Genomic DNA, 17,963 nt, shown 5'->3' with positions numbered 1-17,963 from the left:
TAGTTCTCATATAGAAAACATATACGTTTTTTGAAAACATTTATACACTAAAATTTCTGTATAGAACACTGTTATACACAAAAATATATTTATAGGAAACTGTTATAAAGAAATTTCTTTTATACTGGGGTTTTCCATAATAAAGCTGTGATACATACTATTTTCTGCTCAACAAAATTGTTATAAACAAAATTTTTTATATAGAAAACTGTTATACATGTTATTTTTTATATATTTAACTGTTATACAAAAAATTTTCATTATAGAAAACTGTTATACACAAAGTTTTCTTAATAGAGAACTGTTAAATACAAATTTTTCTTTATAGAAAACTTTTATAAAGATAATTTTCTTTATAGAAAACTGTTATACAGGAAATTTTCTATAAAGAAAGCTGTTATACAGTTAATTTTGGTCAAAGAAAACAGTTGTATTAGACATTTTTTGTATAGAAAACTGTTATAGGGATAATTTTGAACACAGAAAACTGTTATACACAAAATTTTCTTTATAGAAAACTATTATATACAATGTTTTCTATGTATAAAACTGTTGTAGAGATAATTTTGAACACAGAAAACTGTTAAAAACAAAATTTTCTCTATAGAAAACTGTTATACAGTTAATTTTTTATATATTTGACTGTTATACAAAAACAATTCTTTATAGAAAACAGTTATACACAAAGTTTTCTATATAAAAAACTGTTATATAGTTGTTTCTATTTATAGAAAACTGTTATACATACAATTTTATCCAAAAAACTGTTATGCAGATATATTTCTGTATAGAAAATTGTTATATTGGAAATTTTCTGTATAGAAATCTGTTATAAAAATAATTTTGAACATAGAAACCTGTTATACACACAATTTTCTTTCCAAAAAACTGTTATACATGTAATTTTCTATAGAAAAAAAAAACATTTATAAATAAATCTCTTATATTGTCTGTTTAGCAACTTTCTATTAAGTTGCTAAACAGACAATTTTGGATATAGAAAACTGTTATACATTTTTTTAGAAAACTGTTATACAAAATTTTTTCTTATAAAAACATACAATTTACTCGATAAATAAGAGTTAAACTCACAGAAAAAGGTTTAATCAATTAATTATAATGAGATGCAAACAATACAACTTTTAAATGTATAATTCTAATAAGAAAATTGAGTTTAAAAAGTATTGCAAAATTTCGAAACTATGAAGAAAGAAGCTTTTACTTTAAACTAGCAAAGAATGAACTGATATTCATAAAAATGATTTTAATGACAAAATGTTTGAAATCTAATCTAAACAAAACTAGCTAAAAGTTTAAAATGGAAAAAGGTTTTTTTTGGTGGATAAAAAAGCTTATTGAAAAAAATCAAACACAATACCTCCATAACCTGGGTAAAAGGGAGTTGATTTTAATATTATTTTATTTATAATTAAAAAGGTAATAAATTGTGTTAAAATTTATAACCACAATTTTAAAACATAAAGAATATACGAAAGAAAATATGTAAAATATAAAAATATTTTATATTTTTTTGGTTTGAAAAAAAAGAGAGAAAGAAAAAAAGAATAAAATACACAATTATACACACACGTACATAGAGAGTATATTAACAAAATAATATAATAAATAAATGAATAGCGGTGATTGATATTGGGGCCACAAGCACAAAGAGAAAGTAGAAAAACTGTTATACAAAAAATTTTCCAAGTGAAATACCATTTTACAAATGTTTTCCATATAGAAAACTGTTATACAGACAATTATCCATATAAAAAACTGTTATACACACTATTATCTTTAAAGGAAACTCTTATACAAACAATTTACTTTAGAGATAACTATTATACGGACATTTTCCTAAACAGAGAAAACTCTCATGCTGATATTTTTCTTCAAAGAAAATTGTTTTAGTGGCAATTTTTTATAAAAAAAACTGTTATACAAACAAATTTATGTTATAGAAAACTGTTATACACATTATTACTTTAAAGAAAACTGTTATATTGACAATTTTTTAGAGAAAACTATTACGCGGACATTTCTTAAGAGAAAACTCTCAAGAATATAATTTTTTTTGAAAATCAATTGTTTAAGTAGCATTTTTTTTATATAAAAAACTGTTATACTAACAAATTTATTTATAGAAAACTGTTATATCGGCAATTTTCTTTATAGCATACTGTTAAATAGACAATATTTTATATATAAAACTGTTATATTGTAGCGTTAAACAATTTGCTATAAAGAAAACTGTTATATTGACAATTCGCTATAGAGAAAGCAGTTTTTTCTTATTTCCAGAAAGCTGTTAAATAGACAATTTGTCATAAAGAAAACAATTTTAGTGAACATTTTCTTGCGAAAAAATATTTTACAAAGACAATTTTCTTAAAGAAAAATGTTATAAAAGTATTTCCTATATAGAAAAGAGTATAGAAAATAGGGTTCTACAGTTGAAACAAAAAGGCGACTTTTTGACTTTTTGCATTTAGTTAAAAGCCGACTTTTTGCATTTTATGAAAAGTCGATTTCTCGACTTTCGCTTTTTTCATTTAATTAGAAGTCGACTTTTAGACTTTTACTATTTTATAAATGGTATACTTTTCGACTCTTTCTGACTTTTTCGGACCTTTCCGACTTTTCGAATTTGTTCATTTTTTTTTTAATTTTTCGACATTTTTCCACTTTCCGATTTTTTCGACTTTAGACTATTTTCAATTTTTTTTTTCGACTAGTTATTACTCTTTCCAGTTTTTCCGACTATTTTAGAGTTTTTGACTTTTTTCCACTTTTTCAAAATTTTCGACTATTTTTGACTTTTGTCTACTACATATTTTCGAGTTTTCGACTTTTTCCGAATTTTTCGACTTTCTTCGACTTTTCGACATTTTTCGTTTTTTAGTGTTTTTGTCTTTTTTCACTTTTTAAAAATTTTCGACTATTTTTAACTTATTTCTATTATTTTCGAGTTTTCGACATTTTGACTTTTTACGACTTTTTGACATTCTTCGACTTTTTGACATTATACGACTTTTTGCCTTTTTTCGTTTTTTAGAGTTTTTGATTATTTCTACTATTTTCGAGTTTTCGATCTTTTGACTTTTTACAACTTTTTTCGACTTTCTTCGCTTTTTCTACTTTTTCGTTTTTAACTTTTCTCACTTTTTTAAATTTTTGACTACTTTAGACTTTTTTCTACTATTTTCGACATTTTCCGAATTTTTCAACTTTTAACGGCTTTTAGACTTCTTTCGCTTTTTAGAGTTTTTAACTCTTTTGCTACTTTTTTAAAATTTTCGACTATTTTTGACTTTTTCCACTATATTCGAGTTTTCGACATTTTTCGGCTTTTACTTTCAAAGTAGAATTTTTGTCTTTTTTCATAGACGTTACGAGTTATCGAATTTTTTGGAACAAAATATTCGACTTCTACATTTTTCGACAAAAAGTTGATTGTTCTATTATTCGAAAGTCGATTTATAGAACCCTTATAGAAAACTGTTATACATACAATTTCCATTATCAAAACTTTTATACAAACTATATTTTTAATAGAAAACTTAAATACAAACTAAAATATAAACAAATATATAAAAATCGCCAGCTGCTTGTGGCTGGCAGTTCCAATTACAATCACGCTGCTTATTTAAAACGTTAAGTTTTTCTTTTATAAAAATTTAATTTAATTAATAGTTCTAAAAGCAATTCAAAACCTTTATTAAGGGAAAAATTAATACTATTAACTTTTTTATATAAAATCTTTTAAAAAGATCATTGATTTATTATATTATTTTGTTATTTTACAACCATCAATAAAAGTAAAAATAACTTTTAATTAAACATTTATAAAAACGCTTAAATATTTCTTGTATTGTAAAAAATATAAATTCAAGTGTAAAACTACTTACATGACCAAATTTATGATACATCAAAAAACTTTCAGCCGATTGAGCCACTTCATCATTTTTCCATTGTATAAACTTTAAGAAGAAAATTAGAAAATAAACAACAACAATAAAATTTATATTTAAAAATTTAATTAACTTTTGTATCTGTTTAAAACAAATACAAATACCTGTCGTTTTTAATCTAAACTTAATATATAACCTTACCTTCGATTTAAATGATTGCATTACAGTGGCTGCACTTCCGGTTGCATTGATGAGTATCAAACCCAAGACACGTGTTGGATGTGCCAAACCAAAACGAGCCAATACATTGGCACCAGCACCCTCACCCAAACCGATGACATATTTAACATGAAGAAAATCCAAAACCGTAACTAAATCTTCACCCAACATTTGCAATGAGGGAAACTGGAAACTGTTGTGATGAAAATGGAATGGAAATGAGTCATGAAAATGGAATGGAAGAATGTGATTTAATTAATTGACATTATTCAAAACATATTTGTCCAATTCACAATCGATGTCGTATCATTGTAACGTTGTATGTCATAAATATTTTTCAAATAAAATTTTTTGAAACAAAAACAAATCAATAATAAAAAATTACGACATACTACTATACAACCGTACAACACCGATTGTGAATTGAACAATTGTTTTTTATTTAAAGAAATCACAAATCAATAGGAGTGTTAAATAGTTGGTGTTTTCTTACCTTTCAGGAAGAGCATCAGCATTATCGGCATGTCCTGGTACATCGATGTGTATGAAACATGAACGTTCTTTAATTTCTGTCATACAGGGACTATTGACAAATTCCTGGAAGGAATTATCTGTAAGCAGAAGATATGAAAGATTAAACGAGGAAATTAGCGACACTTTTATATTCTCCAAATAATTCAGGACTAAGGAGAAAAGTTTTAGAAATTTCAATCCTTTTATTTCTCCTGACAACAACCAAAGACCCTTATACCAATATTAATTTCAGTTCTCTTCCATTTCCCTTCAACTGCATTTTAATTGACAAAACTGCAAATTAAGCTAGTAACTATTCCCCATAATTAAATACATTTTATAAAATAATTAACATACGTGCTTATTAAAGCCCTACACAGACATTCTCTCTTGATTACTGTTAACTGTTAACATGTATTGCCATACGAAATCTTTTCGCATTTGTCTTCGTCTTCGAACTCAAACTAAGTTTGAAAAACCTTTACAAATTAACATTATCATCTAGTAATATAATGTTCTTAAGGTCACGTCTGTTATTATAATATGTTGTGAATAAAAGCAACTCCTGGTGGTCACATAGAAAAATAAAACATGTTTAACATAAAATGAAAATACTTTAAGGTTATTAAACAAAAGGAATGGGAACAAAGAAAACTGTTATACAGTTAAGGTTTAATAAAGAAAATGGCAAAGTTGTTAATTTACTTATAGAAAACTGATATACAGATAAGTTTCTGCTTAGGAAAGTGTTATACAGACAATAAGATATAAAGAAAACTTGTTTAAGGACATATTTTCTAAAGAATATTGTTATAATGATATGTTTCTAAAAAGAAAACTGTTATACGAATAATTTTCTACATAAAATACTATTATATAAAAAATTTTCTGTATAGAGTAGTTATAATATTCTATAGAAACTTGTTATACAAACACATTTTTATATAGACAAATGTTATACATGCAATTTTCCTTATAGAAAACTGTTATACATACAATTTTTATATAGAAAACTATTATAGAAACCTTATTATATAAAATACTGTTATACTGACAATCTTAGATATCGAAAACTGTTTTAAATACAAGTTCCTATGTAGAAAACCGTTATACATACAATTTTCTATTTAGATAACTATTATACAACAATTTTTCTATATATAAAACTGTTATACAAACAATTTTCTATATAAAAACCTGTTATAGAATCATTATTACGAAAAAAACTGTTATACATACAATTTTCATTAAAGAAAACATAACTCAAACAGTTCTCTATAAAAAAAACTGTTGTACATACAATTTTCTATAAAGATAACTGTTATACAAACAATTTTCTATTAGAAAACTATTACATAAACATTATTATATAAAAAACTCTTATACTGAAAATTTTCGATATCGAAAACTGTTATAAATACAATTTTCTATGTAGATAACTGTTATACAACAAATTTTCTATATAGAAAACTGTTATACAAACAAATTTTCTAAATAAAAACCTGCTATAGAATCATTATAATGAAATGAAATCTGTTATACAGACAATTTTCACTATAGAAAACATAAATTGAACAATTTTCTATAGAGAAAACTGTTATACATACAATTTTCTATATATAAAACTATTATAAAAACATTGTTATATAACAAAGTGTTATACTGACAATTATGTACAAGAATTTTTTACAAAAAAACTGTTATACAAACACTTTTCTATATAGGAATCTATTATAAAAACATTACTATATAAAAAACTCTTATACTGAAAATTTTCTATATCAAAAACTGTTATAAATACAATTTGCTCTTTAGAAAACCGTTATACATACCATTTATATGTAGATAACTGTTATAAAAGAAATTTTCTATATAGAAAACTGTTATACAAACAATTTTCTATATAAAAACCTGTTACAGAATTATTATAAAGAAAAAGTCTGTTATACAGACAATTTTCACTATAGAAATCATAAATCAAACAATTTTCTATAGAGAAAACTGTTATACATAAAATTTTATATTAAGAAAACTGTCGTAAAAGAACTTTCTATAAAAAAAAACTGTTATACAAACACTTTTCTATATAGAAATCTATTATTGAATTATTATATAAAAAACGCCTATATTGACAATTTTCTATATAGAAAACTGTTATAAATACAATTTTCTATATAGAAAACTGTTATACAAACAATTTTCTATATAAAAACATGTTAAAGAATCATTGTAATGAAAAAAATCTATTTTGCAGACAATTTTCACTATAGAAAACATAAGTCAAACAATTTTCTATAAAGAAAACTGTTGTAAATGAACTTTTTATAAAAAAGTGTTATACAAATAACTTTCTATATAGAAATTTATTGTTGAAACATTATTATATAAAAAACTCTTATACTGACAATTTTCAATATAGAAAACTGTTATAAATACAATTTTCTATATAGAAAACATTTATACGTACAATTCCAATATAGATAACTGTTATACAATAAATTTTCTATATAAAAACCTTTTATAGAACCATTATAATGAAAAAAAGCTGTTATACAGACAATTTTCACTATAGAAAACATAAATCAAACAATTTCTATAGAGAAAACTGTTATACATACAATTTTCTATAAATAAAACTGTTGTAAAAGAATTTTCTATAAAAAAACTATTATACAAACATTATTATATAAAAAACTCTTATACTAAATGTAGAAAATTGTTATACATAGAATTTCTATGTAGATAACTGTTATACAAGCAATTTTCTATATAGAAAACTGTTATGCTTTCAATTTTCTATTTAGAAAACTATCATACATACAATTTCTAGAATCATTATTAAAAAGTATTATACTGATCATTTTTGTAAAGAAAAACTATTATACAGACAATTTTCAACATAAAAAGTTAAAAAAAACAGACTCTTTCCTTTTTAGAAAGTGTTTAACATAAAATTTTAAATTTTTTTAACAGTTCAATTAAACTCTGTCCTTAAACTATTCATACAAAATGTGAATAACTGTTATACCCAACAACAACAAGAAGAAATAGTAATAAAAGAAAAAATACTTACGATTACAACCCAGATCATGTACAGTAATAAAAACAGCACGTTTTTCTTGTTGTGTCAAATCTCCCTGTTTGAAACACATAAAGAAAAACAGATAAAATATGTGTATAAAGAAGAAGAAAATAGTATATTAATAGTTTAGCTTAGCATAAATAAAAAAAAAATAAATATAAACTAAAAAAGTAATTGAAAAGAATTGAATAAAAAGAAACAAATACAAATGATAACAACATACCTGTACCGTTACAGTAAGCTCACCACTTTTATCCGTATTAACTATGTATTTCTATAAGAAAAAAAGAGCAAGAAGAGAAAAAAAATACACAGAAAGAAAAGAATGAGTAAAAATAGTTGCTAATCATCATAAAATGTATGCAAACAAATAGGTTAAGTGGGATTATAAAGGTTTCACAAGGAAAATAAAAAAACAGTGCATACGTTAAATAAATATAATATCATTGAAGGTATTTGACTAAAAAATGGAGGAAAAGTAACCAATTTATAAGAGGCTATGAAATGACCAAGATAATGACTTTTTTTGCTTGCAACTATAAGTAGTTTGATGTTTGATTTGTATTGAAATGTTAAAAATTATTATTTTCTTTTGCACAAATAGTTGGCTTACCACTTTTTATTAATAAAATACTTTTTTTATTTTGTTTTTTTTTTTTTAATAAACCCTTTAAAGGTTTTTAACATACATATTTTCCCTTTTTTTTAGCAAATTGTTTATTTTTGAAATTGAAAGGGGAATATGTGTGTAGAATAACAACGTTAAGTGTATTGAGACTAAAATGAATAAAAACTTTTTTTCCAAAGTTTTCAGCCACGAAATTTGCAAAACATTTTTTGTTGCAGTAAATTAAAGATGACTAAAGGTAATATTAAAAATATCATTCTTTAACATTTTTCATTTAATTTTTTAGTTAATTTTTAATTTAAAACTTAAAAATACTTAAAATTATCTTTCTGTTTAATGTGCTGCTACAAACACGCTTAAATGCTATCATCTCCTATCTGGTAACTTTGCTGATTATCATTTTATCTTAAATGTCAAATTGAACTAATATTGCCACATATCTTGTCATCGATATTGTTGTTATTTTCTGGCCACTTAATTTAAATAACTTAAAATAACTATAAATTATCTTATACTTTGATGGAAATTTTTTAAACTATTTACTTTTATTACACAAATCTTGTTGTTGTTTTATATATTTCAATTCTTCTTTTTTCTTTTAATAAATTAATTTTTATTGCCATTTTACAATTCAATGAAAAAGTTTTTTTTTTCTTTTTAATTTTCTTAATTTCTCCACCCTTTTTTTACAGTTATTTTTATTGTTTTTTTGTCTTCGTTTTCTTTTTTTTGTTTTGCAACTGCAAGTACAACTCAATTGAAATGTCAATAACGTAGTGTGTGTGTGTTGTGTAAGCTCGTGAATGCAACAATAAATTGTAAACAAACGTCATAAAACACTTAAGTGACACTTGTCTCTTAAATTCGCTTTTTAATTAAAAGTCAGTCACACATGTGTGTTGTTTGATACAGGATTTTTTTCGCGAAAAAATTTTCAAAATGTCCGCTACAGCAGGGTTGGAACAAAAACCATTTTTTGATAGAAAACAATTACAAAAAAAGTTTTAAACAAAAAAATTTTCATGCAGAAAACGTTATACATAAAATTCGCTACATAGAAACTTATATACAGATTACTCTCTGTACGAAAAACTGTCATACTATAATATGTGTATGTAGAGAACATCTGAAAATTTCTGTTATAATGTTCTACGTAGAAAACTTGCTTAGAATAAAACTGTTAAAAAGAAAATTTTCTGTATAGAAAACTATTTTACACAAAAACTATGTAACACAAACAATATTCTATATTAAAAAACATTAAAAAAGAAATTTTCTGTATTGAAAACTATTATACACACAATTTTCAATATAAAAAACTGTTATACAGAAAATTTTCTATTTAGAAAATAGTTAGGCAAACAATTTTGTATAAAATAACTGTTATACAGATAATTTCGTATACGAAAACTGTGCTACAAAAATTTTTCCTTATAAAAACTGTTCTACAAACAATTTTCTATATAAGAATTGTTCTACTAACAATCTTCTTTATAAAAACTGTTATACAAACATGTTTCTATACAGACAAAAGTGTTTTACACAAAAACATCTTTTAATATAATTTTTCATTTTAGATATTATATGAACATTTCCATGCCTGATCAATTGTAATTAATGTAGGCAACGCAAAAAACACATGTTTTTATATATATTTTTTGTCAATGAGTGATGAAAATATTACAAAATAACTATATTAGATAAAAATGCTTAATAAGACAAATATAAACATTATTTATGTTTAATATTATCGCATAAAATATATTATTATTTAATTAGTTGCTAAATCTAATGGAATGCAACAATAAAAGAAAATAATTAAAACAACACGTTAAAAATCTATAGTTTTTCCAACATATTAAAAAAAACATATTAATAAATAGTATTTAAAAAAACATTACTTTAAATTAATCCTAGTAACTAAATTTCATTATCTTTATAATTAAATATTCGCTGTCAAAACTTCAAATTAAAAAAAAAAAACCCCAACAACAACAAAATTTTATATAATTTGTTTACTGCCTCAGGAAAAGAGCCCTTGTTGTATGTTGTAGCATTACAAACGTTTTATTAACTTTTTTATAATTTGTCTTATAATTGGATTATAGGGAAAGGACAATAAAAATAAATTGTCATAAAGAAAAAAATTAGCGTATAACTTAACACGTCTGCCACTGACATTTTACATTTAAGTTTTCGGTATTCTCTTTAGAACCAACCTTTCTTATACTTAATGTTTTTGCAAGGAAATATTTTGTTTAGTTATTTAAAGTACCATTAATAATTTGAAAATCATTACTTTTGTTTTTTCTTGGTTCTTAGCATATTTAATCTTGCTAAGATTTCAGCATAATTTTTTATGGTTGAAAAACGTTTAAAGGAGCAAAGTGAGGAAGGGAGAGTTTGAAATTACTTAAAAGAAATTTATGGAAGTTAAAGAAATTAATTTTAAATGTTTTTTACATTATTTGTGTTAAATTTGATAAAAATATCTACCTAATAAATCTCAAGTTTCTATGAGCAGTGCTGCCAGATGATACACTTTGGCGTATGAGTAACAAATGTCACTTATACGCTGTGATGTATAAATTCTGTTGTAAAAAGAGTTTGATGCTTAAAGGCAATCTATCTGTCTATCTATCTATCTATCTATCTATCTATCTATCTATCTATCTATCTATCTATCTATCTATCTATCTATCTATCTATCTATCTATCTATCTATCTATCTATCTATCTATCTATCTATCTATCTATCTATCTATCTATCTATCTATCTATCTATCTATCTATCTATCTATCTATCTATCTATCTATCTATCTATCTATCTATCTATCTATCTATCTATCTATCTATCTATCTATCTATCTCTATTTGTCACATTCCATATTGTAAATAATTTATAAAACTCTGATCTATAACATTTACTCTAACAGACTTGTCAGACATTTAAACTTATTTATGCAGTAAATTTATTCTAGAATTGTTGAAAACACTAGAGAACGTTTGTTGTTGTAAATATTGTAATAATTTTAAAAGGATTAAAATAGAAATTTCAACGCTTCATTGCAAATAGGTAAAGTAAACACAATATATTTATTTGTAAAGTAAGTTTTGTTTCTTCTTATTCTTCTTTAATGTTGTCTTCTTCTTCTTCTGTTTTTACATAGATAAATGACACTTGTAAAGTTTCTGTTTACATTTTATTGTATGGATCTTTTTGCACTTGTTGTGTGTATGTTTGTGTTTATGCTGTTCTCTATTGTTTTGTTTTGGTTGCAAATGTTTAATTACAATTACGACGACAAAAACTGACGTTAAGAAATAAACTTAAAAGTATGTTTGCAAAAGTGCAAATTCAATTTATATAAAATAGATTGATTTTCAGAAAATTCTTTCATTTATTCTAAATTTTATGTGTGTGTCCTAACGCCTTCCAAATGTAATTATTCTGCGAAATATGAGAGAAAAATTTGGCCAACCCAGTTTTAAACGAATATAATATTGTTGACATTAATTTTAATACCCTGTCGAAAACATAAATGGAAAAAGTTATCAATGAATGAGAACAGAAATGGTCAACGAAGCAAATAAATGAAAATACTAGACGACAACTTTATTATAAAGAAGTGTAGACAGACATAATATATTATTAATAATAAATAACTTAAACAAATAAGTTATTATAATTATGAAGTTTATTTTATATATTTAAAAGAAAATAGAACGCAATAATGATAATGACATTTGATGTTAAGAGAAGGACAATTGACATATAAATATTTATTTTTAAATATTTAAAATTGAAAATGATGTTCAGTGTTAAAAATAAACTTTAGTTTTATGTATGAAAATAAAAATCAATTTGTTATTTAAGAATGGAATGTTTAAGGCTTGGGGCAAGGTTGTATATAAATATTTTGAAGGGAACAAATTGCCTCTTTAAAAGAAAACAACATTAAGTTGTCAATAAAGAAAAGACAATGACATTTCTTACTTTAACTACAAATTGGTTTAAAAAAAAAACTTAAATTTTCTGAAAACATAGAAAATATTCTGAATTTTTTTTATAACTAGAACTTAAAGTAAACTTTCTAGCTTTCCTAACTAAAGTTGGATTATCTTTAAAGTATAACAAATAAATAATAACGCACCTCTGTTTGCTCTTTGACAAAAAATAAACTGCCGTTATATTTCAAACCAGGCAACATGTAAAAAAAGAGAATACGTCAAATAGAAAATTGTTTGACGTCTAATTAAACTGTCAACCTAACATCACACTAGTATTTAAAAGTTAATTTAATTATAAAAAAACCAAACAAACACACATAAATATAGCTTAAGTCAGCAAAAACAAAGGCTATAAAAGTATTTACTAATAAAGAAAATAACAAAAACAATGTATACATATACATAAATACAAATTAACAATAAATAAAAATAACAATGTTTAACAAGACAAGGATATTGCCAGTAAATGAAAAGAAACATTATATGAAAACTTAATATGTACATAAATAAACAAACCTACATAAACAATTCTAGCAACAACTTTCTTATATAAACAATTTAGCAACAAAACACATATTGCATGTACGTATGTATGCGTACAAAACAAAATTTAATATTTTGTTTAACTTGTTGATTTTTTTCCAAATATGTTTATTTTCATAAAACACTGTTAAAGCGAATTCAATTGCTACCACAACTACTGACGACAAGGAGTATTTGTTTGCGAAAACAAAAAGTAGAAAACTGCCTCAATTGTAATCAAACCGTTTTTTCAACATTTTTCCTAAACTTTAGTTAGAGTGTGAGAGTGTTAGAAATATAGAAATTTTCTGCGTAAGTTGCCACTGTTTGTAGCGTGTCTGTTTTAATAGTAAACAATAACCATTTAATAAATATAAACACAAAGCTACAGCAACAAAAAAACGAAACAAAAAAAAAAAACGAAACAATAAGTAAACAAATATATTAAGTAATAAAAATTAACTGTTATTGCTCTTATACTCTCCTTTTTTAGGTAAACACAATAAGTGAATGTCATTGTTGCCAACTGCTTTATATAATACGCGCTGGACTAGACTACCGACTAGATTCGATTATAGACTATACTATGGACTAGACTATAGACTAGACTACAGATTATACTTACTATAGACAAGACTATAGACTAAACTATAGACTAAACTATAGACTAGACTATAGACTAGACTATAGACGAGACTATATACTACACCATAAACTAAACTATAAACTGGACTTTAAACTAGACTATAAACTGGACTATAAACTAGACTAAAACTAGAGTATATACTAGACTGTAGACTAGAATACAGACTACACTATAGACTAGACTCTAGACTATACTACAGATTACTAGACTATATAGACTAGACTATAGCCTTGACTATAGACTAGATTATAGACAAGACTATAGGCTAGACAATAGTCTTGACTATAGACTAGACTATAGACTCGGCTGTAGTAGATTCGATTGTAGACTAGACTGCAGACTACATTACAAACTAGACTACAGTCTAAACTATAGACCAGATTATAGACTAAACTATAGATTAGAATATAGACTAGACTATAGACTAGATTATAGACGAGACTATAGACTAGACTATAGACTGGACAATAGACGAGACTATAGACCACACTATAGACTAGACCATGAACTAAACTACAAACTAGACTATAAACTGGACTATAATATAGACTAAAACTAGGCTATATACTAGACTGTAGACTAGACCACACTATAGACTAGACTCTAGACTATACTACAGATTACTAGACTATAGACTTGACTATGGACTCGATTATTGACAAGATTATAGACTAGACAATAGTCCTTAATATAGACTAGATTATCGACTACACTATAACCCACACTAACTGCTAGAATATCGACTAGACTATAGACCACACTATAGACTAGACTATAGACTAGACTATAGACTAGACTATAGACTAGACTATAGACTAGACTATAGACTAGACTATAGACTAGACTATAGACTAGACTATAGACTAGACTATAGACTATAGACTAGACTATAGACTAGACTATAAACTAGACTATAGACTAAACTATAGACTAGACTATAGACTATACTATAGATAAGACTATAGACTAGAATATAGACTAAACTGAAGAATAGACTATAGACTAGACTAGGCTACAGACTAGACTAAAGACTAGAAAATACACTAGACTATATACTAGAGTACGGATTAGATTATAGACAAAATTATAGACTAGATTATAGACAAGACTATAGACTAGACTAGACTAGACTATAGACTAGACTAGACTATAGACTAGACTATAGACTATAAACTAGACTATAGACTAGACTAGACTATAGACTAGACTATAGACTAGACTATAGACTAGACTATAGACTAGACTATAGACTAGACTATAGACTAGACTATAGACTAGACTATAGACTAGACTATAGACTAGACTATAGACTAGACTCTAGACTAGACTCTAGACTAGACTATAGACTAATCTGAAGGATAGACTATAGACTAGACTATAGACTTGACTATATATTAGACTAAAGAATAGACTTTAGACTAGACTGTACACAAGACTTTAGACTAGGCTATAGACTACACTACAGACTCGACTATAGACTAGACTTTAGACCTGACTATAGACTCGACTATAGACTCGACTATAGACTCGACAATACACTTGACGACAGACTAGACAATAGACTAGACTATAGTCTTTAGTGTGATCTATAGACTAGTCGATAGTCTAGTCTATAGATCACACTAAAGACTACATTATAGACTAGACTATTTAATAGACTAGACTTTAGACTAGAGTATAGACTAGACTATTGATTAGACTAGAGACTAGACAAGACTCTGCTATAGACTAAGCTATAAACTAGACTATAGACTAGTCTATAGATTAGATTTAAGACTAGTCTATAGACTATAGATTAGAATTGACTGACTATAAAGTTTTAGAAAATTTAAATTTAAAGAAATATTAAGATTGTTTCATAAAATTTCATTATAAAGTCTAAATTTATTTGTCGATTATGTATAAAGAAAATAATGCTGATTTATCATTCCACTATTTTCATTCAATGTTTATTTTTTTTTATTAATGCACGCTCCCTATACCGGAGGGTTGCTTCACCAGTTGTTGAAGTACATTTTATTCATTTTTATAGTTTTTTAATTGACTTTTAATGAAAACTGCAACAATTACATATTTTTCCCCTTTTTCTTCTACATGATGACTCGCTATAAAATGAAGATAAATGTTTTCCATTCTATCTATAGTTATTGTATTGAATAATAATAATAACAACAAGAACAATGCATATTGTTTTATTCATTGCATTTTTTTTTTTTTTTTTTTTTGATTTTATTAAAAAAGAAACTTTCATAACAATTTTATTAAAATTTGTTGCTCTTGATATTGTTTTGTTTTGTATTATTATTGTTGCCAATGTTTAAACGAGTTATATAAAAGCAACAATAATAACAACAACTATTAGTTTTTTCATATGAACTTTTCATAAATTTATTAACACGAGTAGTAGAGTTTTTGTTGGTATAAAATAAATGTACATATGTATGTATGTGCCAAAATGGAAATATTTTTATTTTGGTGGGTCTTGTTGGGAATTGCACTTACTTATTTAGTAACTTTGCAATTTCCAATAACTATCTCTTTTAAACTAATCCAGCAACTAGTCTTCTACTAATTATATAAGAAGAACATTAAATGTTAAATTATAACAATTTTCATGTCTTAATTTATAACTGAACCCTTTTACCCAGTCCTGTAAGTAGTCCCCTAAACACCCCCATACACCACCGGTCTTCATATGTATATAGCAATGTATGTTAGTGTTTGCAACTGTGAGTAGAAATTATTAAATTTTACCACTACTCTAACTACTATAACACTTATTGTGTATGTGACTTTATGCCAGTTATTTTGGAAATGTCAGAATGTCAGAGAAAGGATAAAAATGTATGAATAATTGTAGGCTTATACTGTTTTATAAGACAAACAGACACATACGCAAACACAAACATATTTATAATGAAAACAATAATTATTATTAATAAATTCATTATGATTGTGTCATAATAATGGCCGCTGGTAGAGCTGGGGTAAGGAGTGAGAGTGCAAAAGACGTAAAAAATTTGACATTAATTCGTTACTTGTAGTAAAAAGTAAAAAAAAAAAATAGTTAGATGATGTAGATTGATTCATGATTGTAAAGAAATATGCTGGATTTTAAAGAATTTAGTTAGGGCAAACTATTAAATCGGATACAATTCATGTAGACAATACAACAGTCAAGCCTATAAACTAGATTATCAGACTACAAACAAGTTTTTACTAGAATATAGACTATACTATAGACAAGACTATAGATTAGACTATAGATAAGACTATAGATTAGACTATCTATAGACTAGACTATAGACTGGACTATAAACTAGACTATAGACTAGACTATAGACTAGACTTTAGACTAGACTATAGACAAGATTATAGTCTAGACTATATACTAGACTATAGACTAGACTATAGACTAGACTATAGACTAGACTATAGTCTAGACTATAGACTAAACTATAGACAAGATTATAGACTATACTATAGACTAGACTATAGACTAGACTATAGACTAGACTATAGACTGGATTACAGACTAGACTATAGGTTAGACTGTAGACTAGACTATAAACTAGACTATAGATAAGCCTATAGACTAGACTATATACTAGACTATAGATTAAACTATAGACTAGACTAGACTATAGACTAGACTATAGACTAGACTATAGACTAGACTATAGACTAGACTATAGACTAGACTATAGACTAGACTATAGACTAGACTATAAACTAGACTATAGACTAGACTATAGACTAAACTGTAGACTAGACTATAGACTAGACTATAGACTAGACTATAGACTAGACTAAAGACTAGACTATAGACTAGACTATAGACTAGACTATAGACTAGACTATAGACTAGACTATAGACTAGATTATGGACTAGACTATAGACTAGACTATAGACTAGACTATGGACTAGACTATGGATTAGACTATAGACTAGACTATAGACTAGACTATAAACTAGACTATAGACTAGACTATAGACTAAACTGTAGACTAGACTATAGACAAGACTATAGACTAGACTATAGACTAGACTATAGACTAAACTATAGACTAGACTATAGACTAGACTAAACTATAGACTAGACTATAGACTAGACTATAGACTATAGACTAGACTATAGACTAGACTATAGACTAGACTACACTATAGACTAGACTATAGACTAGACTGTAGACTAGACTATAGACTAGACGAAAGACTAGACTATAGACTAGACGAAAGACTAGACTATACACTAGACTATAGACTAGGCGAAAGACTAGACTATAGACTAGACTATAGACTAGGCGAAAGACTAGACTATAGACTAGACTATAGACTAGACTATAGACTAGACTAAAGACTAGACTATAGACTAGACTATAGACTAGACTATAGACTAGATTATGGACTAGACTATAGACTAGACTAT

At 25.6% G+C, this 17,963-nt stretch overlaps 1 protein-coding gene across 4 annotated transcripts in view; it reads right to left on the bottom strand.

The window, feature by feature from the left end:
- Nucleotides 1-17,963, bottom strand: part of LOC111682695 (uncharacterized protein ZK1073.1) — a 41,389-nt gene that overhangs the window by 4,010 nt on the left and 19,416 nt on the right. For 2 of the 4 annotated variants that reach the window (XM_046948180.1, XM_046948178.1), the window contains exons 2-7: nt 7,949-7,999; nt 7,717-7,780; nt 4,624-4,741; nt 4,113-4,323; nt 3,909-3,980; nt 1,379-1,387 (exon numbers count right to left, since the gene is read on the bottom strand). In XM_046948180.1, coding sequence (XP_046804136.1) covers nt 1,379-1,387; nt 3,909-3,980; nt 4,113-4,323; nt 4,624-4,741; nt 7,717-7,780; nt 7,949-7,999 — 525 coding nt within the window. The remainder of the gene's footprint in view (nt 1-1,378; nt 1,388-3,908; nt 3,981-4,112; nt 4,324-4,623; nt 4,742-7,716; nt 7,781-7,948; nt 8,000-17,963) is intronic. The other 2 variants (XM_046948181.1, XM_046948179.1) reach the window with 1 other exon arrangement.

The sequence above is a fragment of the Lucilia cuprina genome, chromosome 4 (assembly GCF_022045245.1).
Source record: "Lucilia cuprina isolate Lc7/37 chromosome 4, ASM2204524v1, whole genome shotgun sequence".
Taxonomy (NCBI): Eukaryota; Metazoa; Arthropoda; class Insecta; order Diptera; family Calliphoridae; genus Lucilia; species Lucilia cuprina.
The sequence above is the reverse complement of the archived record's forward strand: the minus strand, read 5'-3'. Positions and strand labels throughout refer to the sequence as shown.